We start from the raw sequence: 26,888 nt of genomic DNA, 5'->3' as shown, positions 1-26,888 counted from the left end.
GCAGAGTTAGTGGTACGGTAAAAACAGGGAAGGCGAAGGTTGCGGAGGAGGCTGCCTTAGCGCTGGCAATAGCCTCCACGGAAGCTAACATCGTAGTAAGCGACTGCAAGACAGCCGTCAAGAACTATGCCAAAGGAAGAACCTCGCCGGAAGTGCTGAGAATTTTAAACAACTTTCGTGAAGATCGAGACATTCACATTATATGGGCACCCGCACACTCCTCCCTTCCCGGGAACGAAATAGCGCATAACCTGGCTCGAGAACTGATAGTCCGAGCAGATGACACACAACAAGTACTGGGAACGGAGAGAGACCGGATGACCAGCTTTAACGAGATCACCAAACACTGTAAATTGGGAAGGGCCCATTTTCCTCCGGCACACTCCTCGCTAAGTAGACGGCAAGCGCCGGCATGGCGCCTCTTACAAGCAGATACATATCCGAACCCGGTGGCCTACCACCGCTACTACCTGGACCTCTACATGGATAGATGTAGATTCTGTCAAGAAAGGGCGGACCTAAAACATATAATTTGGGCTTGTCCTCGGACACCCACACAGAACAAAATAAACAAAACCAGAGAGCAGTGGAAGACCGCGTTGCTCAGCTGTGCACCGGAAGAACAACTCGAGGCAATCCAGCAAGCTGAAGATGCCGCCAGAGCCCAAGGGCTCGAGGCCGTCATCTAGGTAGAGAGGCCTAGGTCTCAAATCTGCTGTGCACAAATAAAGTTTATTCCTCCTCCTGCGTGAAGTTCAACTCTAACTTAGGCTTTTATCTTTGTAGGTGGCATAATCAAAGGCATGCTTCCTTCTTTTCTTTTAACTTTTGCTATAAAATTAAGTGTGAATTTTACAGTGTACTCTAATTAATGAATCAAATGCATTCAGCATAGACAGGCAGCCGGTGAATCGTGCAACAATGAGTCTTGCGCATCGCTGCTGTGATGGTATTTACTGCAAAGACTACCAAAGTGCAGATTTTAAGTGTGATAGCTTTATTAAATCGAAACTGTAATGCAAAAATACCATCCATTTGGTTTGCTTGCGAAGTGTAACGTAATGTTTATGGAGAGCCCTTGCCTACAAGAGCAAACCGGTGGCACGGACATCTCCCGTTCGGCATGCCATGCAGGGAGCCACTCACTGAAAAGATCAAGTGTCATCCATGCTTTCTTGTTGAACGAGTATCCCACTAGGAGGTCTTTCACGTTCTTGAAGCAGAGTGGGGATTTGCTCGTGCTAATAAGGGATGACTTCAGTTTACACGAGCAGTCCATACTCGCAGTGAGCAAAACTGATAGTCATCCTGCTCATCTTTCCTCCACGACATGTGCGGCCTTTCATATAGAATGTTTCCTCTGCCAAAACAGTGCCGTTTCGAATTCATCAACATTAAATATTTCTTACAACCCGAGAAGTGATAGCATACTTATTAAGAGAATCACACTTGCAGGGTTGCACCACAGCACAGTGCTTGATATATCAAACATGGCCGTGAATGGGAGTTTGATACACACATAGTAGAGTGCTGTACTTCTGCATGGGATTTTCAAGGGAATATTACTGCTGGTTGACATTGACAATAATTCGATACGTCCGAGTTTGATATATTCAGGATCGTCTGTGAATTGAACCACTCGTGATTTAAATTATGTATTCATTGACTTCAGGTGAGAATTCACTTCAGGTGCCAATATTAGTACATTGAAATTTTGAATGGAAAAAAAAAGAAACACATTGAGGGACATCGCCACTTCACACTGTGTGCAGCCCACTTTGTTATCTTATGTCTCTTTAGTAGGCATGTGCAAATAGCGGATATTGAGTTAGAAGCAAATTCGAAGTCAATACAGTTGACTTCTGTTAATTCAACACCGATAAAGCAAGCAAATTGATTGCATTATCTTGTAGGTCGATTCAGACAAGATGCAGAAAAAACCCCAAAGCACGCTGCTGAATTATTTTGCAGTATTTGCCCAATTCTAGTACGCCCTTGAACCAAATGTGCGCCCACTTTCCATGTGTTCAAGGTAAAAAAACTAATGTAGAATTGACACTAATGCTCCTAAAGAAAGAAGAAATGTAACACATACCTGATGTTCTAGCAAGAAAAATGGGCAAGAACACACATTGTGTGTTGCACAACGGTGGCTAGTTCCTAAAGTCAGCTTCACTGCCCTGCATATGGTTAAGCGGTGAAGCATACAAACATCGCAAAGGTGGTTTCAGTTTTGCATTCGATTGCACCATGCATCAATTTTGGGCGCACTTTTCTATATAACAAAAAAAAGCACATATTAAGATTGGGTAGTTTCGTAATCAGACTGTGAGCTACAGTTATTGCTTAAATATATTTCCAGGGCAGGCTGAAAATGGGTGTTTTCGATGAGAGATGATGTGTGTTCAACACATTCACTGTCCCTTAAGCTGCCTGCAATACTTCGGTGCAGCAGGCAGGGCTTAGTTTCCTATTTTAATTATGTTACTTTTATTAATTTTTTATTGCCCAACACAACCCTTATGTCCCTTAAGCTCCTCTGAGACAGATGCTGCCACTAAAGGGGGTAGCTATTGGGGTCACCATAGGGGTCAGGCTCGGTGTTTGTACTGTGACTGGAGACAGTGTGTGCACACATGTATAATCAATGCATTCTAGGCCTCGTTATGCTTCCCCTTTCCACTTTTAATGTGCTTCACTGCACGAAAATTATGTTTCACCATGTAAAATGGATGTATTGTGGTGAAGCTGAGTATAGGGAGCTGATTATCACACTATGAAAAGCCGAGCGTCAAATTTTATCTTTGAAGCTAATTCTAATAGTAGCAAAATATTCCAAACTACTGTTGGTAAATTCTAATATTCCCACAACACTGCTCTTTAGTTGCTGCAACCTGAGTGCATAGCACACTGCTTTTTCGTCCATGCTTTCAGGCAGCGAGCCTCGGTCAAGGCCAAGGCTAAGTATGTGGTTTGGAGCTCAGACATGAGCCACGTGGCACTCCTGGCCAAGCACACTCTGACCATCTGCAACCGGAACCTGGAGGTGCTCTGCAGCGTTCAGGAGAGCACACGTGTCAAGAGCGGTGCCTGGGACGACTCTGGTGTTTTCGTCTACACCACCTCCAACCACATCAAGTACACCCTCACCAATGGGTGAGCACCGACACTCGTCTGCTCAGTGATTATGTCGAAAGAGAGGGGAGTGAGAATGTTAGCACAAACGGCAGGCAGGTAACCAGGGATGGTAGTTTTGGTCATTTACTCTTCGAAATGCAGTCACTTTCATGAGATTTGAGTTTGTCGGCGGCTTCTAGTAACCGTTTTCCTGTCACTGTGCCAAGACAGATGGGCTTTGCATTGTGCCAGGAATGCTCTCGCCCACAGGCACAGATGTGTCCGGTGCTAGCCATGTGAAAAATCATGCAAGTGTGATGTATCAGCGAAAGTGAACGACCGAGAATGCTGACTCAAAGTACTGATCAGTTGGCTACCCTAGCCAGGAAAGGAAGAAAAGCTTATAGAAAGGTGCTACTGAAAGATAGATTGCAGGGTAACGTGACATCATTGTTTTAGAAATATGAAGACAAAGTGATTGTAATTATCAGCTTGAGTTCAAACGTTAACAAGTCAATACCTACCACAGTGCACTGTTGCATTTTCAGGTTCATCTGCATTTGTAACAGTGGCCTATTTCAGGCTTCAATATATACGCTAGGGACTACATTACACTTAAAGAACAGCTACATTGCAGCCATATAATTGCATGTAATGGGTGTTCCAATCAGTTTTTTTCTGGTTCATAGTTCAACTTATGCTTAGCACCTGTGCCATGAATTCCCGTTAGGCAAAATGTTGAGCTTGGCAGAGAGTGTCAGATATACTTCTTTCACAGTCCTTTAAGGGTAGGCTTGCTGATGCTCTGTTTTGTCTGTAGATTGTTATTCTATCAAAGCCTCGGTATCCTTTGAATGAACTTCACACTGTCAGCAGTCTAGTTCCTGTAAGCAGTGTATTGTAGTCACATCTTCTCCTTTTGGGTTGGATCGCAGAGATCATGGCATAATCCGCACCCTGGACTTGCCCATCTACATAACTCGTGTGAAGGACTCGAGTGTGTATTGCCTGGACCGTGAATGCCGGCCCCGTGTCCTGGGCATCGACCCCACTGAGTATCGGTTCAAGCTTGCTCTGGTCAACCGAAAGTATGATGAGGTGAGCGCTTTTCCCCTGATATTGTGGCCTAAACAAAAGAAAAGCCATGTAACAAAGCTGCTATAAGTCCCCATTGACTCAATATGGCAAGACTTTGGGAATTGTAGTGAAGTTGATACAGTTGAACTTCGTTCCATATATGCTATGGGTTTTGTGTTAGAGGGACACTGAAGAGAAAAATGACAAAAATGACTTTACCTGTATTGGTAAATTGCCCTTCTAAAATATCACAAAGCCAGAAAAGACTGAAAAATGGAAGACTGGTAGTGCCGCCACTTTGAAGTTCCCGCACAACAGACCACCATGATGTCATGGTTTTTGATGACGTCTGCTAGGTCATAGGTAATTCTTTATCTGTAAAAATGGATGGCATTGTGTTTTAAAGAAGCGAAGGACTGATCATGGCAAGTTTCATGAATTTTTGCTGAGCCAACCAATACGAAAAAAATGCTTTCAAATTTGTGACATCCTGTTGACATATCGGCATTTAGTTTTTAGAGTGAAAGTAAAAAAAACAAAATAAAACTTTGAGCTTCATTTTTCCTTCTAACGATAAACATATAGTGCAAAATTAACGACAATAACGTTCTCAAGCGATATTTTATCAATTCAAACTGAGTTAGTGTTTTGATTTAGTGTCCCTTTTAGATTCCCCAAACTTAAATCAGCATTTTAAGGTATCAAATTCAGTGTATCAAAAATGATATTTCAGGCTTTGTGGGGTTAAGGAACGCTGGATGGTCATAGCCCGGCCATTGCCTGGGGATGTTAAACCCTAAATTAAATTAAATGCAGCCCTAGGGCATGGTGTTGCAAAGGCAGCACTTCATGAGGAGTTTGCGCTTTGCCACTCCACCCACAGGTTCTGCACATGGTGCGCAATGCCAAGCTTGTGGGCCAGTCCATCATTGCCTACCTGCAGAAGAAGGGCTATCCCGAGGTGGCGCTGCACTTTGTCAAGGACGAGAAGACACGCTTCGCCCTTGCGTTGGAGTGTGGCAACATTGAGGTGAGAAGGGGAAGTGAGGAAACAGGGGTGGGAACTGTGACATAGCGCTCAGGTCAAACTGCGTTGACAAGGAAAATGAGGCGACATCATGGGCACAAAATCCTTATACCTTTCGCAATATTTTGGGTGGGTTGGTCTCTATGAGCAACAGTGTTCTTGCAGGGCAAGCTGTTGCCTGTAGAAGCCAATGCATCCTGTGCGAAGTGCGACCCTTTGTTTGCAATTCTACCCACCAAGATAATAGACAGGCTGTGCGTGGTGCGTGACATGTTACCGTAATACAATACCGCGAGACGCACTGTGTGCACATACGTCTTATACCGTGGACTATTGCTGCAGCTACAGCTGGTGATGGTAAGCAGGGGTAACTACATGGCAGGGCCCAGACTGTCTGCTTCAATTCAGTTGTGCTCTTGTTACTGGTTGTCCATCGTGAAGGCAAGAAATAAGTGGTAAAATCTGCCACCACTCAGTCTCATCCCACACTGAGGACAAAGTATTCGTATTGTTTTGTTGCCGTTATTGAGGTAGTCTCATCTCACACTGAAGACAAAGTATTCGTATTGTTTTGTTATCATTATTGAGGTCAGCTGTTTTGATGCTGCTGGAGAGATGGCACTGAGTCGATAAAGTGTTTTGGTTTTGATAATTTTGTGCCGGACAGGATGTAATGGAAAAGGAAACTATTAAAAGGTGGTGTACAGAGCAGTTACAGAGAGCAGCAGCAATAGGTTCGCTATACAGTTGGACCTTGCTATAAAGAAGTTGCTTCAAACATGAAAATACCTTCTTTATGTCCAATATTTGTTATAACTATATATTTGTTGTGTTGATATCAGTGAGAAAAATTCTGGATTTACATCATTATATTATTGCGATAGCAATTATATGGACACTCCAGGTGCATTTTTGCCCCTTTGACGTCGGCATCACCATCGCCGTGATGATACGTATAAAGTCCAAGGGTGATAACGCCATTGCCGCGCGTCGTATGCTGTATGTGTGCGTGAAAGCACGTGAGAGAAGCCGGCAATTACGGCTAAATCTGGCGGGCACGAAGGAGAAAGTAGAGAGCAAATGCGCTATTTTCCATCGTGCAAAAGGCTGTGGGGGGATGGGAGGGAGGGAGAAATGGTGGGGGGAGGGAGGGGGGCGGCGTTGTGCTTCGGCAGTAACTGTGTATTGTGTGACCAGGCACTAGCGGAATTTACGATCGTGGCTCAATTTCGCGCCCCATATATGGAGAAAAGCGGAAAGGCAGTGCAAGAGAGAGGGAGGGCGGCTTCGACTCTAGCAAGAAGTCTGTACTTTGCACAGCCGCACGCGGTCACTTGCACCATATCTTGAAAGGGGTCTGCAGACGGTGCATACCTTTGTGCACGCTGTGTTCTAGCCGCTTTTGCGTTGAAGCGATAGACGGTACGAAGGTCGCTTTGCTTGCTGCTTCAGCCGCACTTGTGCTTGCCAGCGTTTTGACAGTGAATGTCCGCACTCGTTGAGTGTGATGTGTTCATGTTTGTTTGTGTAAGCTGACACCATGCTTGCTAATTCAATTAGTAAGCAAATGTTTCCAAGTTTGTACGGCCGGTAAAACATCTATCCTTACTTCGTATAGCTGTGTACTAATTTGCTATTGCAGTCGATGCTTCGACTTTATGGCGAAACTGCAACTTTTTATGTCAGATAATTGGTTAGGTCTGTGTTCGTGAAGGCCAACTGCATTATATAGCTTGATACAAGTTGTCTTGTCAGGAGTCAATGTCCATTGGTGGGTAAAATGAAATTGCTACTCAAGGGCACAATTGAAATTGGGCCATTTATGACCTTGTGCTGCAAAGGAGCAATTGAAATTGCTACTAAAGAACACTAGCATCAGTGACTAACTAAGCACATGCATAGTTTCAACTATGCCTCTAGTACTGTCGCAACATTTTCAACGCTAAACGCTTGCAGTTAGCATGAGGTAGGTTTGACTAAAAGCCTGCCTTATACTTTTTTTTGTAGAAGCCATGTATTTCATAAAAGCGACACTTTGCACACTTTGGAGCAGTGATCTATTACTCTACTTGGAATGAAGATGAGCTTTACTGTACTTTAGGCTCCTGATTTTGAGACCATCACTGTGCGAACAAAGCAGCGAAGTCATTAATTCTAGCGTGGGTGTATTCATGAAAGCATGCTAGCATGCATTCCTTCCAGCCCTCAAGAATGTTTCTTTCTGGTAGGTCGCATTGGAGGCAGCTCGCACACTGGATGACAAGAAATGCTGGGAAAAGCTGGGCGAAGCTGCGTTGCTGCAAGGAAATCACCAGGTAATGGGGCTACCTGAAGGAAAACGCGGATTTGCCTTTGCCGCACCTGCATAGAGAATTTGTGTTGTGATTAGGCATTTTGCGCATTCTGAAATCTACAGTTCACATTTTCATGTCATACATTCTGCATACGTTACACCATGCACTGGTGTTTCCAGTTTTGTAATTTACTAAAAACGTTGCCTTACTTTAAGTAGCATTGTTCATCAACTATAGGGCACATGTGATGTTCACTTTAATCATGTAAATTGGATTCCAGTAAGAAGGTTTTGAACAATTGAGGCAAATTTCATTAACTATTGCTAGATCCTAAAGCTAGAATAGTGTGGCCCACTGGTGCTCACTTTTTCAGTGATGAGAACTAAATTTAAGATATTTATTGAGTTACTGATGCACACTTTTTCAATTCAGATATCCAGATTAGAATGCCTTTAGCCATTCAGTCACTCTTTTTGATTGCAATAACTGAACTTAATTTATGGTATGGTGCATCTGATAAGTGAGATCTGCTCAAGTTCCAGGTCCTTATTCACATAATCGTAATGATGATACTAACAGCACATACGTCATGCTGAAGGACCATGGCAAGATAAGTACTGTGCATGACAGCCCCTGAATGTGCAGAGAATGGCACTTTGTGAGGGTTGGAGTGATTAGTTAATCACCCAAACAAATGCAGCTGAATCCTTCTGAACTGTCGCTAGCACGCACTAACGTGCATTGAGTACCTGTATGCTATGTGTTGATATGCAAATAATCAGTTCAAATAGTCAGATTTTTGTCGATGGCTCCATAAATGCAACGTGCTAAGCTTGTCTGAGGGTCAACCGGTGAGTTGTCATGAATGTCATGTTTAGACCTGCATTCCTTGTTGCAGGTGGTGGAGATGGCATACCAGCGCACCAAGAATTTTGACAAGCTGTCGTTCCTCTACCTGATCACGGGCAACCTGGAGAAGCTTCGCAAGATGCTCAAGATTGCGGAGATTCGCAAGGACACGAGCGGGCAGTTCACCAATGCCCTCTACCTCGGCGATGTGCAGGAGCGCATCAAGATCCTCAAGGTTGGTGTTTGCCATAGCCTTTCATTTCTCCATGGGCTGTGAGGTTGCGTTTTGTGAGGCGGGAGATGCACGGTATGGTCCACTGTTCGAGCACCCAGCTGCCAATACAGGACATATATCTCAAACACTTCTACTTTATTGATAAAGAAATATGGCTGAGGATGCAGTGGGATGACATCTGTGTATAAAGAAATAGTCTTTGTGTCTTAATGCACTGTTCAGCAGTAATTGGCAGCTAAATAATTATTAGGTGTTCTCTTTCAAAGTGAACCATACTGTTCACTTTCATTAAATGTAGCTTTTTATGCTAAGTTGTTTTAATATTTCTGCCAACCCTTCATATAGTGAATGTTGGCTTAGCAAGATTCGAAATTTAACCATCTTGTTTTCATTATAAAGCTTCAATGAAGACTGTGCTTTCTTATTTTTTTGCCGCGTTTGGGCAAAGTAATCTTGCGTTGTAGTTGCAGTTATAAATGCATTTTTGTGGCATGGTATTTCTAAATGTTCAATGAAAAAATGCAGCCACTAAATGGTAGTGCTTTTGGAGTGTGTGGAGCTCTTGGAATTATGAGACATGGGACTGCCACTGAAATAAAATTCTTGGTTTGACAAGCCTTTTCTCCGGGAAGTACCACTTCGCTGTGTCAAGGCTGAACCTGTGTAGACAAAGTCTTATTCAGTTGGATTTGTGACAGCAGTTAAAAACTTGAAATTTGGTAGGTCCATCTGTCCATCCTTTGACTAGGTGTGTGTGAATATAAAATCTTTAATTTCGAAGCAAATTCGAATAATGAAAACTAAGTGCTAATCTAATCAAATAGTTTTCAAATAGAAACTCTTGGTTTTGTAAAAATGCAATTTATTTCGCCAATGCAACATGTGAAAAAAACAAGCAAGCTTATTGTATGGCACATAATTCACAAGAAAATTACAATTTGTAGTCAACAAAGCTCTGTAGTAGAACACTTTTGCTTCACAGTACAGTCAACGACTGAATTTTCGGACGCCCAAATTTTCGGACATGCCTGATATTTCGAACATCTTCACGGCACCGCCACGAGCCCCATGGAATCAATGTATAAGGACATCTGAAGTTTCGAACGCTCGAACCGACCGCCGTCCAATTTTCCGGACTTTTTGACACGACGGAAGGTCCTTTGGCTCCTCGCACAGCGCCCTTGCGAAGGAAATCGACTTGCAGCCGAAGCATATCACCGCTTTGAACCACAACTAGCCGAATCTAGCCGTCACACACCGATTAGGTCTGGCCACGCTGGCTATGCTCATCGGCGCACTTCCGCCTCCTGCGGAATTTCCGGAGTGGTGCCATCTCCTTTGCTTGCGCAGGCCACGTTTTGGCTAGCGTGGTGTGTGGTTGTGCTGTTGTGTCAAGTGTGCTCTGCGACGCTAGGCCTAGGTGGTTCGACGCTCGTCAGCGAACTCCACTATTCGCAACTTGAGGATTTCGCTTGCCTTCGATCGCTCCCACTCCGTCTTCGTCGTCCTCGCCGATGGCATCGAAGCGCAGAAAGCAGTACCGTCGGTTAGTACCGGCGCAGAACTGACTGACGAGGAAATAGTCCATCAGGTTGTGGGGGATTCAGAAGACTCCGATGTGGAAAATGAGGAGCCAATGCCTGCGCCGCCTACAAGCGCCGAGTTGACGCGAGCACTGTTGGCTCTTTCATCGGTGTACAGTGCTGACATGACCCTTGCTCAAATCGAGGTGAATATGATCGCATGCAACCGGAACACCGTCCAAACAACAATCAACAAGTTCTTCAAGCCACTGCAGCAATAACACCGGCTGCCCGTCGATGCACATGTACATAATGAACTGGCAGCTGGCTGCATACAGAGTTTTTGAACGCCTCTTTTTATAGCCACTTCACTGATGCTTTGGCAGGGTTTCGGAAGCCTGGTACTTCGCCCTTTACCTCTACATCCGAGAAAAAATATAAAAAAGTGCGTTTTTTTGCATGCATTCATTTTTTCGGACAGCCTGAATTTTCGGACGTTTTTACATTCCCTAGAGGGTCCCAAAAATAGGTCGTTGACTGTATAACAACGGCCATTATTTAATGTTGTCATGAACGAAAGATAGCTGCTTAACATGATCAAGGGGGCTGTGACACCTTCCTGCATGTCAAAGTTGCTTTAGACACTGAAAATAGCCGCTCACTGGACGCACCGGTATCTGGTACCTGCAGGTATCTCTTCGCAAGTTGAGCCGACAGTGGGCACCATACTTACACCACCGCTCGCACCTATGTTCTTTATGGCCCAAAACGTCATCATGCACACATCTTTCAGCCTGCTTTTGTGGCAGTGAAGTCAAGATTAGTGCTGGTAGATGAGCTTACCACTCTCTCCACAGTGCTGATGCGTAATGAGCCTCTTCAGGAGCTTTTGTTGAGCAGATGTCTGGGCTCCTGGGTGTTAAAACTTTTCCCGCTTCTTCTAAAGCCAGGTTTTTAATCCATTTTGACGCTGAAGTTGACTTAAGGGGGGAAGAAGGGTTTAAAAACTGTTTTTTATTTTTTGGCTATATTTAATGAAAATTGTTGCCCAGAGTTTTTCATGCTGATTTCAAAAATATAATTACTTGTTAAATTGACTGAGTGGTTCCTGATATAATTAATATTAATCACCTATTGTTTATCTGAGCAACTGCAAGAACAGTATCAGCCAGAATGTTTATAAGGACATATGGCTGGATACTACAAAGTGTAAGCAACACAACTGTAGGGCAACTTCTTTTATGTTGCAGGTATTACCACTTTTACAGCAATTTGAAGTTCCATCACCAGACATGGCACTCATGTGGTCCAATTACTAGCCAAATTTTAACACTTACAAAAGCGAAATTAAAAAATCTGCCCACAGCTTTGTGTAATAAACACATGGAGCTACATTCTGCTGTTAAAATTATGGCTCTATGTGCCCTGAAGACCAAGATAGTGCAATATTTGGGGGTTGGAATATTTTGAATAATATAAATGTCTTTCAAATCGAATTGAATACCAACCGATTCGAATAGAATATTTGAAGCTTCGAATATTTGCATACATCTAATTCTTTCCATTATGCCATCACTGTTGTTGTGTCATTATTATGTCATTATTGTGTCATGCCTGTGGGTGGTATTTGTGGGCAATCACTATCTGGGGTACTTTCACTTTCGTGAGATTTTGCGCCATTGGCACAGGACAAGTTGGTGTCTGCTGGTGACAGCATTTCTGACCGAATGCCATGCACGCTTCCTCTGCACTGCACCGTGTCACGAATGCCGTCGCTTGTAGACACCAATGCTTGCAGTGCTACTCACACATAATCTCCCAAAAGTGATAGTCCAAGAACACCACCCCGGCCACCTCCACATATTCAACTTCACTCTTAGTATGTAGCAAAAAAAAAAAAAAAACACTGCCTGCCAGCAGCACTATTAGTAAATAAACTATTCTCCCTGTGGAGATGTGCAATTACGTAGAAGCCAAATGGGCTACCCATTGACCTCTTGTGCAGCATTCACGCATAGCAGTTTGTTTGGGGTTTTTTGGTGTCAAGCAGACCCCGAGAGTGGTTGCATCTGTGCGTCTACTGTGTTTGCTTATGTGAGATCCGCTTGTTGAAATAATAGCAGGGTGCAGCTTTTCAGGCAAGTGGGTCATGCGACTACCTACTGAAACCGAGGACAATGTTGCGAATGATGTTCAGAATTATGAAAACGTTAGCTAAGCACTGCAAATGCATTTAATTCAAGATTCAGCACCAGTGATCCAGTTCTACTTCATTCCTCGTGGCTCCTGCTCTTGATGTTGGGCCTGTCGTCACTGAAACTGAAATGCTGCCTCGTTAGCACCCTCTCAAGGATAGTGGTCTTCTGTGCTGTCCATGCTGTCGGCTATGCCAACAGCTTTAAAACTTTTAGCAACGCTGTATTAACAAATATTGAATGCTATACGTTCGAAATTCAATCTTTTGTTACATTTATAATTTTTAACTGACTTCAAGAGGGGGGGGGGTGAGGGGGGGTTGCAAGTGTTACATGAGGGCGGCCCTTACAGACATAAATGGCCCTTCAAGGGTGACGGCAAGTAATACTGTAGCATGTGAAGACAACTTCGTGGGCACGTTGGAAAGAATAAATTGTTTTTGAGAAGATAGTGCCTTAATTTGAAGAGCAACTAGGTGCAGTGTCCACTGAGAGCCTGCTGCTGTCCTGATAAATGAATTCACAGCAGAAGGAATCCCTGAATCCAATTTTTGTAGCATTATCTCTTAAGGATTACCTTGTCCAATTTTTGTGGCACCTTTCCCTGGCATCGGGACCATGTTTTCTTGACAAGTCACAAGGGGAAAAAAAAAAAAGGTCTTGGGTCTTGAGTCTGAATTTTATCCAATGTCCACAGTATGTGAGCATGTTGCCATCATGCTGGCATCGTCACCATTCAGATACTTTATTTTTCTTGATATACACTGAAAAAGGTACAGAAGCTAAAGGTACTACAGAGCAGTTCAGATACATAGTTATATGCTTCTAGCACATTCTTATAAACAGTAGATTTTCTAAGACAGTGTCGTCCTTGCTGTGTTGTCCCTGTCATACTGCTGCCATGCCATCGTCATCATAATCATCATCATCGCCGCCATTGTACCATTGCTGTCGTCATCGTTTTCATTAGACTAGCTGTCACTGTTTTCTGCACCACTTAACGGTTTTTTTTTTACTTGCCCTCTACAGTTCTTTTTTTGGAATCGTGTGTTTTTCATGTTGCTGCCCTGCAGAACTGCGGACAGACATCCCTGGCCTACTTGTGTGCTCGCACCCACGGCCTTACGGAGGAGGCGGAGGCTCTTGCTCCGACCGTGCCGAATGCGGAGTCTCACAGTGCCCCGGATCCAAATGCCCCTCTCCTCACGCCCCCTGTGCCGATCCAACCATGCGATGAGAATTGGCCTCTGCTGAGTGTCACCCGGGGCTTTTTCGACAGTGCGGCTACCACAAAGAAGACTGCCATGGCTGCAGCAGATGTGGAGGTGGATGCTGAAGGTGAGTCTGCAGGTTGTGTGAGATAAACAGTGTTTTTCTGTAGCTTAGTCTGGATTCTATTTGCTATGAGCATAACATTTAGAAGCATTAAGATCTGGGTTTGTCGGTACAGCATCAACAGCAATTAACGCTTCCATTACAAAAGCTGATTCAAAAGATACACCATTTTATGTGCTAAGCTAGCAGCAGCCAAGACATGTTACCTGACCTGTTTTCAGCATTCCATAGACATTTCTGCTTTAGAAATTTGTTGAGTCGCCTCAGTCGGAATTCGTTAGTATGTGATATCTGTCGTTTGCATAGTAAAGAGTGATGAAGAAATAAATTCAATTCAGTTTTATTTCTTTTTCTATAAAGGAGCATTTTCAGTGGTTTCACTTTATCGGAAGACAGACTATGGCTATCCACCCATACTGGCAGCATCTTGTGTAATGGATGCAATGCAATGTTTAGTTGGGAGTGCACGTTGATGGTGTCATGGTAGCTCACATCACTGAATGCAGAAGCCACATCACAATTCTGCTTGCCATCAAATGCAAGCATGCCAAAATTACATGCTTTAGAAATAAAATTTTTTTTTCTGTGAAACTAAGCTGCATGTTTCATGGTTATTTGTAAATTTTGCAACTATATAGTTCTGTGACAATGGAATTTTTTAAGGAGCCCTGTTTATTTTGTTGCGATGAGATTCAACTGCAGCACCAGATATGCCGGGTGGAGTGGGCGATTATAAATATGGTCACAGTCCGTTCCAAGAGTTGTTCGAAAATATAGTGTTGCAGGGCGACAGGAAGTTGCATCAGTGAGTTGCAACTACTGACTGATAAGGGATTCCTTTGGGGACTCCCATTGCCTTTTCCTTTGTGAGATGGCTCCTGACTAGTTCTTGTTCGCACCATTAGTACTTTGTTATTTAATAAATTTATTTTCACATTTAAAACAAGTAGCGTTGATGTAATTTCCTTTTGTGATTTGTTAGGCTGGGGAGATGATGCTGAACTTGCTTTGGATGAAGAAGGCGCTGCTGCTGAAAAGGAGCCCATCGAAGCTGGCGAAGCCGGAGAAGGCGGATGGGACGTCGACGAAGACATCGAGCTGCCACCAGAACTTGCTGAAGCAGCGGGACCCACCCCTGGTGCTGGGGACGAGGGCTATTTCGTGGCCCCAACCAAGGGTGTCTCCCAGAGCCAGCAATGGACCAACAACTCCAAGCTTGCCGTCGACCATGTCTTGGCTGGTTCGTTCGAATCTGCCTTTCGCCTGCTCCATGACCAAGTCGGTGCGGTCGTCTTTGAACCTCTGCGACCACTTTTCATGGCAACCTTCGCACGTTCTCGAACTGCGTTTCAGGGCTTGCCCGAGCTTCCCTGTCTTTATGGACACCCTCTGCGGAACTGGAGGGACGCCAGTTCTGCCAAGAGCGGCCTCCCTGCTGTCGGTTGCAAGCTTTCGGACCTGCTTGATCGTCTGCAGCTGTGCTACCAGCTGACCACATCTGGAAAGTTCACCGAAGCGGTTGAAAAGTTCCGGGCCCTTCTCCTCTCTGTCCTTCTCCTTGCTGTTGACACGAGACAGGAGATGGCGGAGGCCCAGCAGCTCATTGAAGTCTGTCGCGAGTACGTCCTGGGTCTTTCCCTGGAGACCGAACGAAAGGCCCTCCCCAAGGAGACCCTAGAGCAGCAGAAGCGGGCCTGCGAGATGGCAGCATATTTCACGCACTGTAACTTGCAGCCAGTCCACCAGATCCTGACCCTTCGTACCGCACTGAACCTGTTCTTCAAGCTGAAGAACTACAAGACAGCGGCATCCCTTGGCAGGCGGCTTCTGGAACTAGGACCACGTCCTGACGTTGCCGCGCAGACCAGAAAGATCCTCCAAGCTTGCGACAAGACACCGACAGACTCGCACGAGCTGCGGTATGATGAGCACAACCCATTTGCGCTGTGTGGCAAAAGCTATGTTCCAATATACAGAGGAAAGCCAGAAGTGAAATGTCCCCTGTGTGGAACCAGCTACCTTCCCGATTTCAAGGGCTCCGTGTGCGGTGTGTGTTCTGTGGCCGAGGTTGGCAAGGATACCATTGGCCTGCGCATCAGTGCTCTGCAGTTCCGTTGAGCTTATGTTGGAACTCTTGTAGACCTGGCAACCTTGTATAGCTTTGGCAGTGACTTTATTTTATTTTTGACAGAGACTAATGGCACTTTCTTCTTTTTCTGCTGCTGCCCATTCCAGTGAATAAAACACAGCTGCAATGAGAAAAAGAGCTCATGTCCTTCTCGCTTATTCAGATCTGGAGCATGACATGCATTCGAAGTAGTTCTATATGCTCTTAGAGAACCTAGGCAACATGCAACATTTAAGCTCGGAAGGCACCTGCCCCCTCATGAGTTCCCACTTCAATTAGTGCTGAGAATAAAGCATTGGAGCTGTTTGACAAACTAAAGCTACGAGTTGGCAGCAGCTCGGCACTCTACTGACATACATGACATTTTAGGTTTGGACTTGTTGACCTACCATCCCTGTATGGGAACTGCTTTTTTGCCAGATATGATGTGTGATCTCTGCTGTATACAGAGCTGTTTGAATTGGACACTGATACATTTGATAGTGCACTGTGTTCCATAGATCACTTTCAACACTGTGGAGGCTAGAGAGAGACTTTCTGCATTTGCTTGGTTCATACTAACAAATCGTGCGGTGTGCTTGCCAGCTATTAATGTTGAAAGAAAAGGAACCCAAGACATTTCGTCTCCCACACAGGTGCCTAGTTCACAAATCTCTTGATCTCGTTAATCTTAGCCGGGCATATGGCCAAACTGTAGTGAAAATTTGTGCACAAGGCCTCCGTGTGGGAGCCAAAATAACTTGGTTTCTTTTGTTTTAATGATTTCGGTTGGCATCCATTTTACCCTTGACGATGAGCAATCCTGGCCAGACGAGTTTTCGTCGAGCTCTTGATTTCATTGTTCTTTATTTACATTCAGTATTATGTGAAAAAGAAATTAATTCTTCATGAAGAACCAACTGTGCGTTTATACGGCTGCTTATGTGTTTTTAGGTCTATTTGCATTTCATTCTATTTCTTGTCGAGTTTTTTATTTGCAACCTATCGAAGTAGCCTTGTGTGCATGCTCACATGAGCAAACGCCGTTGGCACCCAGCAAAGTATAGAAGGAATACGCAGAGTAATAAATTTTGGTGAGTGAACTTCTTGCATAGCGTGCACATTGTTGCACGCCAAGTATGAAATGAAGTATAGTAGCCACTTGGGGCCTTTCAGTTTGAGTACTTGATCAAGTCTGACGACTGTATGTACAGCACCCTGTCTGCAAAGCACTACCATAGCAATGGGAATCCTGGAGACTATGGGTCACCTGCCAGCAGTATTAGGGTGAGTGTATGCTGTCTACATAGCCACTATAGTAGTTTTGAAGCCCATCAGAATAAGTAGTCGTTAGGATTTAATTTAAGGTCGCAAAATGGGCCAGTGGCTAAGTTAGTGCTTTATTTCAATCCATAATTTTTTTATGTGAAAACAGGACAACATGAAATCTGGACTGAAATCCTAATTGAGCAGTGCCTTAGAGTAACAATTCCTTGTACTGAATGACAGCAGTCTTTAGCTGATGGAAGGTGCTTTGGTCTACATGGCGTGGCCTGTACCATTCACTTGAGAGACACTGTGCTTCGTTAGTACGAGGTGACGGTTGGTACTAGGGGGAACCCACGCGTGCTTTGTTCTGGGTGCGAGCGCTCTTGCGCGTTGGAAGAAACGCGGTTTGAGTCAGCACGCGAAGCGAACAGTGCAGCTTGTATGGGTGGGGTGTGTTTGCTAAGGTCGCGGCTAGACTGCCTACAGCAGGAGCTGGCTGGCTTTTTTACGCGCGCCCCAGGCAATCGGGAAAGATTGAGTATTAACTATAGCAACGCACCAGTAAAGGGCAGAATAAGACCACTAGGAGTTGGGAAAAGACGTACAAAGGATAGGAATATAGAAGGTAAAGTTTTTTACATAAACGTGCGGGATGGTCACAAGCAGGAAAGTAGCTGGAAGTTCAAACGCAGCTAAATGACGAAGCGATTAGCGTGTATACGCCGTGACCGAAACGCATCTACGAGATTTGGTGCAGCCGTCTGCTATTGACATTTTTGTATGGGAAGGATGCAACAGAATGACTGGGTCAAGGAAAGGCGGAGGCGGAAGCATGCTAATTAGGCGAGGTCTGAAGGGGCAGAGGGCCACATTCCTCCACCGATGTTCGATAGTGCATTAATTTTCGCCGCTAACACACCCTCGGGAGTTACCCACCCGCCTTACCCTCTCACCCCTTTAGAACAACCGTGCCTACATATGCTGTGCCAAGGAGAGCACATGTCGCCTCGAAAAAAGCAAGCCCACTTGTCGAAACGTTGGCTCCTGCTCTCATGTTCTCGTGTTGCTCATTGTCTTGAATTTCCATCTCCCGCGTTCCCCGTGATTTCAAAGGGTAAAAGAGACGTGTAAGGAGCATCTGTGTACTAGCGCCACATGGCAAGGCAAAAAGACATGGCTAGAAGTAGCTTACCTAAAGACAGGTAGTTATAGCAGAGATAAAAATAAGGAATTGATTGATTGTATTAGAGTGATATTAATGAATTCAGGAAATCGGGCCAGGGGATATTAGTGGAAGATGTGAACATACACATGGATGGTTTAGACGGATGTACTGGTTTCTGAGATGGATATACTCAGTTCTCTACAGTGCTGGATCCGTGTGATGAACAGAGCCTTATGGCAGTTAACAGGGAGAATAAGTCGTGGATAGGTCACGTGGCAATGCGGAAACGGGCAGTCACGTACAGGCTACGCCTTAGTCTCAGAAATGATCCCCGAACAACTAGACCAAATGATAATAGACGAACATGGAAAAAATAGCGTGGGTAGCGATCATAGCCTCGGTAGCACACTTACAGAATACCCCTCCACCCCCTACCTCCCAGCTGTATGGCATGCAGATGGCGACAGAGTACACCAAGCAAACAATAATAAATGGGGCCTGCAAGAATCGTCAGTAAAGCGAACAACCGAGTGGATCGGAAAGGGGGCCGCTTGATCCATGGCTTTTTGGAAATGTTTCAGTGAATGGTGACATAATCTGTCAAACATTTTCGAATAATGACAGGGGCCCGAAAACACCTTTCTAACCAGATCAAAGAATAGCCTCACTATTAAAAGACGTCGCTTCATAAATCTGCCGCAAAAAATAAAATAAAAAAAACATACGAAGAACGAAAAACAAGGACAACAAGAACAAAAATAAATCCTGCAAGTATAAATGGAGTTAGAGGTAGTTATCGCACTGATGCGCGGCTTTCTGTTTTCGTCTCCACTAGCGCGCTAGAAGCTACACAGGAGGGATGGCAAAGGGGCAAGGCCCCTCCCCAAAGTTCTTTTTTTTTTCTCTTTACAACGCTACTTTCGGTTAAGGCATGTGCGGCGCTGTCTCGACGCGAGATGGGTGTTCGGGCACCTGTAGTTACTACGTCGCTTACAGAGGCTAATCAGCGCACGCGTTTCTTTGTTCGTATCGCATGTGAGAAACTGTGAGAGGGCTACTCGCGATACCTTGTGGCAGCCGCGGTATCTACGCTACACAGCACGCCGGTGCGATCTGAGATCGCAGACGTGTATTTTTCGTTTATTTAACTAAAAATTAGCAATTATAGTATTGCTAAGGACGTTTTCGTGGTCACGAATTCAGCCAATAACTGTTGATGGGCTTGACTGCTTGCGACATAGCTGCGTGACGACATTGCGAAGGAGAGAGCAAGCAAGTTTACACATGTTGTTTACACGAGATTGTGATTTATCTGCTGCATACGGTGCAATAATATTTTACTCACATGCTCACAGGACGCTCCTCTACAGATTGGCAACGTTTTCTTATTCTGTTTGAAAAATGTTTCAGGGCCCCATTAAGTCATGTTATAGATATACAGACGAACCTTTATTTGAAAACGAGGTTGGGTGATTCTAATCATTGGACACAATCATCAACGCTATTCAAGAAACACTCCACTTATTCCTTTCGCTGTTTTCTCCGATCCTGTCGTCGCCTTCTTTTCAAAGCTTTGACCATTGCACTTTTGCCTCTCTCTCCGTTTTGTCGCATGATATAATATCACTACTTCAACTCGTAGCAATGCAATCGCTTAGTATGACGATAACTCCTTCGGAAGCAAATCCTTGGAACGACTGTAACGGTTCATACCGCACGCCCGGCTGTGCGCTATTTGACATTCAAAGACTGACCCGACCTGCAAGACATTTCGATGTAGTCAAGAAAAAAATAACTGTGGAATTCTTGGCATAACTTGTGGAGGAATGAACTACCCCCGACATTTTGTCCGCGCATACATTTTCCTTCAACGCGCCTGCGGCCTTCATGGGCGCGTCGCAAACGTTGGATTGAGCGTTGTAAAAATCAATGTGGACAGTGCTCAGGCTGCGGAGTTCTCGCAGACCGCTGGCCGATTCTTTTACACTTGGTATTTTGACTAATTAACTTCTATACGCTATTCGTAGACAAGTGCCTAAATTAATTTCTCGGGCTTTATGTTCCCAAAACTCCGGTGTAATTATGAGGCATACCGTATAGTGGAGGACTGCGGATTAATTGTGACCAACTGGTTCTTCAACGAGCTGCTAAATACAAGTGCACGAACGTTTTTTTTTTTTTTTTGCATTTCGCTCACATTGAAATGCTGCAGCCGCGGTAGAGAATCGCACCTCTGACCTCGCGCGCAGCAGCAGAACGTCATCCGCGGTGTGTGTATGTATTCAAGCGTCGTCTATTTGATTCCGCATGTTGCGGTTCGTACAGACCTTAAGCAGGAGGATTTCTCTGGACTACTTTATATATAGTCGCAATTAATTTCTGTTTTGGCATGTCTTATTAGTCTCCTGGCGATGATTGGCGACTGGGCCCGACGAGGAGGTCCGACTTTCTGTGGCAATGAAGCTCTCGGGGCAATTAAAGCGCAAGCAAGTAAGAGCGCTACTGATAAGGAGTCCCAAATTTAAGCTGAGGAAAAGACAATAAGCTTTTTTTTTTACAACAGGAAAATAAGACAAAATACGCCTCTGAGTGTTGTGTTTGACGCGTGTAAAACACCACATCAAGAACGGCCGGACTCTTCTTTACTAAAGTTTCTTCTTCTTCTTCTTCTTCTTCCACGTTTGGACAAGCACGAAACCTTCGCAGGCGGAAGTTATACGGTTCCGGTTCTGTTCCAAGAAAAAAAAATTGTGACGCATTCACTTCGTGGACGCGGGTGACCCGCAAGCGTATGGGTGCTGTAGGGCACACGACGCCACCGGCCCTCGGTGTGCCTAGACGCCTACACTGTCCGCATTGCAGGTCGTATTCCAGACACACTTCAAAAAATTTTACACCCTTAAGTGTGTTTTCTTGTCGCACTGTAGCACCCTTACCGTCAGGGCCTTAAAAAATTTACAGAGGAAAACAGCGGAGCTCTGACGAGATGTGCGATGGCAAAAGACGTAGTTGAAAACTATGTAGTCATTCTGACAGCCTTGGGCGCACAGAAATATCCGACGAGAGAATTTCACAAGGAGGAATAGGAAACTCTGCTGTCGGATATGTATATGCGCCTAAGGCTGTCAGAATGATTACATAGTTTTCAACTACGTCTTTTGCCATCGCATGTCTCGTCAGAGCTCCGCTGTTGTCCTTTCTAAATTTTTTAAGGCCCTGACGGTAAGGGTGTTACAGTGCGACAAGAAAACACCCTTAAGCGTGTAAAAAGGTTCAGAGTGGCAGGGCTCGCACGGCCACGCCATACGCAGCAGCCGCTGGAGTAGAACGCCCGCTTGTAGACATTCGCGCACTAACCAAATGAACTAGCATGGTGTCAGCGCGTGCAGGCAAGCATGAACACTTCACACTCGATGACCGCGGGCGCTCGCCGTTAGAACGCTGGCGTGAGGAATCGCAGCAGCAGCAGCAGTTCCAGCTCCAGGGATAATGCGGGTGCGACGATCTTTACATGACGAATATACAGAGCGAAACCGGATAAAGCGAATTATCCTTTATATCGAAAACGCGAAACTTACAGACCCATACTCGTGTAGAATAACACCCTCATAACGAACTGCACACTTGACTATGCCGAAATCGAGACGTATATATATTGAAGTTGGGGCGAAATCGGGCTATTAAGCCGCTTGCATGCTGCGGGCGTTAGTGTTCTTGTATTTGTGTTACGCTATTTTTTTAGCACTTTCTGCGGTGTACATGTTGCACCGATACCGTGCAGACAGCAATGGAAGTGGACTGGATCATGTCCACACAGTCTCGCGCGTCGAGAAGTCACTGGTAGCCCTGCATTCTATGGAAAGCTCCTCCAATTAATACTTCACCTCGGTGGGAGAAAGTGGGTGGCAGCGCCGCTCCTCGACAGAAGCGGGTACTGCGTTTCAATGACACCGCATCGCAGTTCTCTAGTAGTTTATACCGTCTTCATCAGTCGAAGAGCGGCGCTGTGCTCAGCTCGGCAGAGTGAAGGAAGAGCTTCCAGTCGAGGTTCGCTTGAGTATACGGAGATACTAGCCACGCCGAGAAATGGTTAAAGGCGCAGGCAAGAATTACTGCCTCGAGCGCGTAGTTTTGTTTTCGATAAACGGATGTATTTTCTCCAGTGGAAATAGAAAATCAGGAAATAATGAACGCACCCACAAAGTTTAACTTCGCTGTGTACGAGTTTGGCTGCATCGACTTTCCTGATACAGCGGATTCTTGTTATAGTGAACCCGCATATAGTAAACTAAAGGTACCAGTGAAGAGAAACGCCGGCCCCAATTACACTTCCATAGATGTTCATGTATTTTTCACTGACATAGTGAAGACGTGCACAGTAAAGGAACACACACACACACACACACACACACACACACACACACACACACACACACACACGCACACACACACACACACACGCACGCACGCACGCACGCACACATACACACACACACACACACACACACACACACACACACACACACACACACACACACACACACACACACACACACACATATATATATATATATATATATATATATATATATATATATATATATATATATATATAAGTATTATTTGCTGTATTCAGGACGACATAAATCGCCGTGCCATTGGAGGAAAAAATATAATTAAGGGGAAATAGAAGATGCGAGAACCTTTGACTTCCTGACGATAACGGGGTGTACAAAGAACGCACTCACCGTGGATTTAGCATTAAGTTTCAGCAACCACGACAATTCGTTCGTGCACTGGCTTCCTTGAATTCTTATCGGGCTGGTCATCATGGTTTCCTATCACGTTGCGCTTGTCGAACGTGGGCAGTATACACACGTCCAATAGTATCAGCCCGTCCTTTCCTTCTTTGGTGTGCAGCTTGCGCGGTGACGACAGTGTCGTGCAGCCTTGGGCAACAAAAGCTGTCTTTGTGAGGCTGTCCAGTGCTTACATACAAGTGCCAACGATGGATTGTGCCAGTCAACTGCCCGTCATGTCAAAGCGGTAGGTTCTGTCCCTTCTCGACAAAGCAGAAGCTACTTTACGAAGTCCACGCTTTGGTGAAGAAGCGCGAGGACGCAACCAAAGTCTCATCTGCTTTTTAATGAACAAATTTGTGCTATTCTGAACGAGAATCAACCAAGCTTACTTAGAAAGTTGCAGTGACATTTCACTTCGTGAACACGGGTGACCCGCAAACGTATGGTTTCCATAGCGCACACGACGCTATCGGCCCTCGGTGCGCTTAAACGCCTACACTGTACGAATCGCAGGTCGTATTGAAGACAGGGCGCGTTTATCGCTTCAACGTAAACTGGACGGTGAGAACACTGCAGCGCACGGAAAGCTACGAGCCGTAGGCCCACCTAGACTGCCCCCAAAGCAGATCGCTTTCAAGTCCACGCGACCGAAGTGCAACGCCCCCTTCCCTCCCCTCCACCGGTGTCATGCGTGCGACAGCATAGGGCACGCTTCAACCCTTGCGCGCGCGAGTTTGAGTCCCCATCGTCAGCTCACCTTCGCACGCTTTCACTCGCGCTCACAGCATACGGCGCGCGAGGACGATGTTATCACGAGACGCACCCGATACGCCTGCATCGCATACAAAACCTGTAGCAACTGCCAGAAGGGGTCAACCCGGCGCGCCTCCGCCTTCCTACGTCCTCCGCGACGCTTCGCCTCGTTTCTCCTTTCCCCTTCGCTCAACATTCCCTACACTTTCCTCCAGATGGCGTTACTTTGCCGCGCGGTCGCGCTCCTTCGTACTTTCCCCGGCACACGATTTTCACCTCCAGGCGGCTTCTTCGTTCGCTTGCCTCGCTGTTTCAGCCAGACGCCGCCGATTGCGCTGGCTGGCCAGTTACGCTTGCGCGTAAAAAGAAGTATTGTAGTTACAGCAAGAGAAAAAAATCACCGAAGATTAAGATACGCCCTAATTCGAATTTTGAGCGCAGCTGTTTGGGGGTTTTGAATTCGCAATATATTGTGCCAAATTGGTTCTGAACGACAGGTATGGTGCGGCTGCACCCTCCGCCTTTCTCTTCGCGAGTGGTCGCCCTCGCCGCTTTTCACATCCCCCGATGCGCACCGTGTTCGCTCTCAGGTTTCGCTGTGCTCGTTCGCCCGGTTGTTGTATTGCGCGTAGTGTTACACTGACGAACATAAGGAACAAGACGCGGACGTACGTGGCACAAGTACGTACGTGGCGCCACTTACGTCGGCGTCTTGTTCCGTATGCTCGTCAGTGTAACACTAAGCGCAATACAATCATGAGCGTCCACCAACTAGCCCCGTTCATTGCTTTACTAAACGATTAAGGCTCATTCACACTAGACCAACCCGACACCGATTTCGGCCTGCCGACTCAGCGACAGCTTTTTTTTCTCCTTCGTGTCGGCGCCTCTGCCACACTGCACCGACGCCGAGCTCTCCGCCGACCGTTGGCATACTGTCGGTGACGGTAGAGTGTGTGACAGAGGCGCCAACACGAAAAAAAAAAAAAAAAAGGAAACGCTGTCGCCGAAAGTAGGCAGACCGAAATCGGTGTCGTGTCGGCCTAGCGTGAAGGAACCTTTACAGGTGACGCCCACCCTCGCTGCAGGTACGGGCGCCTAAGATCTGCGCCCTAAAATGGCGAAATATGGCTATAGCGATAATACTGATACAGTGAAGATTCTTCCCGCTCCGGACGAGTTTATTATAGTGAGGCTCTACTATATGTCGAACAATTTTTAACGTATAAGCCTGTACTACATGTGCATATGAAACATCGGTATGCGACCAGGACGTACCGAACATTTCTTTATACAGGAAATTTTGTTGTAGAAGGGTTCGACTTGTCGTTTTGAGTACATAAAGCTGCCTTAAGCAAGAGTTGTTAACCAGTTTATTTCCTTTGTTCTATTGCGGTCCATATGTGTATCGGGAAGGGCTTGCAGGTGTTTTTTTTTTTTCTTAGTTTTAACAGACTTTTTAGAACTTGCTCGTTGAAGATAGCACAATCATGCAGTTAGAGTGTCCGAAGATGCGGACGTTATTTGCAGAAGAAATTGAAAGGCATAACCGAATAATTTACATAATTTCACTAATGAAAATTCAACTAGTTACCTTAGCGGAAAACTTATGAAATGAGGTCAGTGGGCTCCCAAGGCACATCCACTCGAAACGACTTTTGGAGTTATAGCACTAGTGTTCCGATATGCGCCGTCAAAGTTGAGGGTGAACTGCACTGCTGTTCCAATTACTTTTCTAACAAAACGGCTTTTCGTGCATGCTATACGGCACGATATAACTGGATGACCAGTGCATTTCGTTCGCACATCTTGGAGAATGCATATCTCCAAATTGGTGGCATCCTCAGAATTCGTTCCAAGCGCATGTGTCTTGCGAAATCACCAGTTAGAAGCTGATCGCATATGAGGCTCGACATACTGTGTTCAGGATACAGCATGCGTCGCCTTCTGCGCTGGCGACAGTTGCGACGGATGGCGGTTGTCTGCACTCCGTCCAGTTGCGCGGCCGGAGGCAGTCGTTCTCCGTGGATTCGAATGGGCAGAGCTGCTGAGGAAGGTGCCGCGATTGTCTCGTCACGACTGCTACATACGTCTAGAACTGGCGACCTCGGCTTCGCTGAATGCGACGACTAAAAGGGTAAATTCCCGCAAGTGGCCTGTCTCGGAGCCGCGCGGGAGACAACTCTGTTTCACACGTCGCAGCTACACAGAATGTCAGCTTTGACTGCCGGCTGCTGATAGGACTTCGGGAAAGACGCGGAGATTTAGCAAGCGCGCATCGCACTGCTTCGTATTTACATATTCTACTCATTTCTAACGGGAGGTCCCCTGTGTATACAGTCTGCTGACTATGGGGCTTCCCTCTGTATGTGCGTGTAATACACATCTGTCACTTTATTATTATGTGCAAATAAGTAACTCTGAACCTCTTTGTGTATTCTGCGCTTAAAATTTTCCGCTCGCGTTTCTTCCCCTCCAAAATCTCGACAAGCACAGCTGGAACTTCATAACTGTACCTATCGCAGAGCCCCGTTTGCGCTGTTCCCTATTCTGGCGTCGTCAAAATCGAAAACAACAACAAAAAACTGTCTTCGAAGAGAGAGAGACAGACATACAGACAGGGAGAGAAAACTTTTCAGGTGCCGAAGTCGGTGAAATTTAGCTGAACTTGTTCGCTATCTCGGTGTATGTACGACATGAGCTTACGTGGACGCATATGGGTCACTTCTAGCGGGTTGGTTAATTTTTCTCTTGTTTACATTTCTGTTTTTGTAGACTTAGTATGTTTGTTTGTGAATATGTGCGATCATTTATGTGGAAATGGGTGTAGGTACAATTTCTCAACTGTGTATCGGGATCGCCGGCTATAATGTTACCTGCCTTAATTCTCATCTGAGTGCAATATTAAACAACAACAACAACAAAAAAAGTGCTATATATATGGTCAAGGGACACTCATGAATATTCGTCTGGCCAGACTTCGTAATGAATGGTGACACCTGCAGTCATTGACCAAGTCTAATGAGGCAGGGTAGAAAGTTCGATGTTTCTGCATTGTTGCAGTTTCAGTCATTCGGAACCTTCTCGCTCAGTTTTGCCGTGGTTTGACGATAGCTTTCATTTGGCCGAAGTGCTTGCAT

The 26,888-nt window shown here is 45.5% G+C and overlaps 1 protein-coding gene and 1 long non-coding RNA gene across 2 annotated transcripts in view; one reads left to right on the top strand and one right to left on the bottom strand.

Annotated features, from left to right (window-relative positions):
- Positions 1-15,918, top strand: part of alphaCOP (coatomer subunit alpha) — a 28,839-nt gene extending 12,921 nt beyond the window's left edge. The window contains exons 8-14 of the mRNA XM_075671855.1: positions 2,935-3,156; positions 4,053-4,215; positions 5,078-5,224; positions 7,450-7,536; positions 8,414-8,599; positions 13,391-13,655; positions 14,635-15,918. Coding sequence (XP_075527970.1) covers positions 2,935-3,156; positions 4,053-4,215; positions 5,078-5,224; positions 7,450-7,536; positions 8,414-8,599; positions 13,391-13,655; positions 14,635-15,770 — 2,206 coding nt within the window. The 3' untranslated portion in view covers positions 15,771-15,918. The remainder of the gene's footprint in view (positions 1-2,934; positions 3,157-4,052; positions 4,216-5,077; positions 5,225-7,449; positions 7,537-8,413; positions 8,600-13,390; positions 13,656-14,634) is intronic.
- LOC142560068 (uncharacterized) lies at positions 7,450-25,859 on the bottom strand. The gene is made up of 3 exons (XR_012823303.1): positions 25,667-25,859; positions 22,942-23,142; positions 7,450-7,582 (listed from the first exon to the last, which is right to left on the bottom strand). It is a non-coding gene; the product is annotated as an uncharacterized LOC142560068 (long non-coding RNA).
- Between the last annotated feature and the right edge of the window lie 1,029 nt (positions 25,860-26,888).

Source organism: Dermacentor variabilis, chromosome 10 (assembly GCF_050947875.1).
Source record: "Dermacentor variabilis isolate Ectoservices chromosome 10, ASM5094787v1, whole genome shotgun sequence".
In the NCBI taxonomy this organism is placed as follows: domain Eukaryota; kingdom Metazoa; phylum Arthropoda; class Arachnida; order Ixodida; family Ixodidae; genus Dermacentor; species Dermacentor variabilis.
The sequence above is the reverse complement of the archived record's forward strand: the minus strand, read 5'-3'. Positions and strand labels throughout refer to the sequence as shown.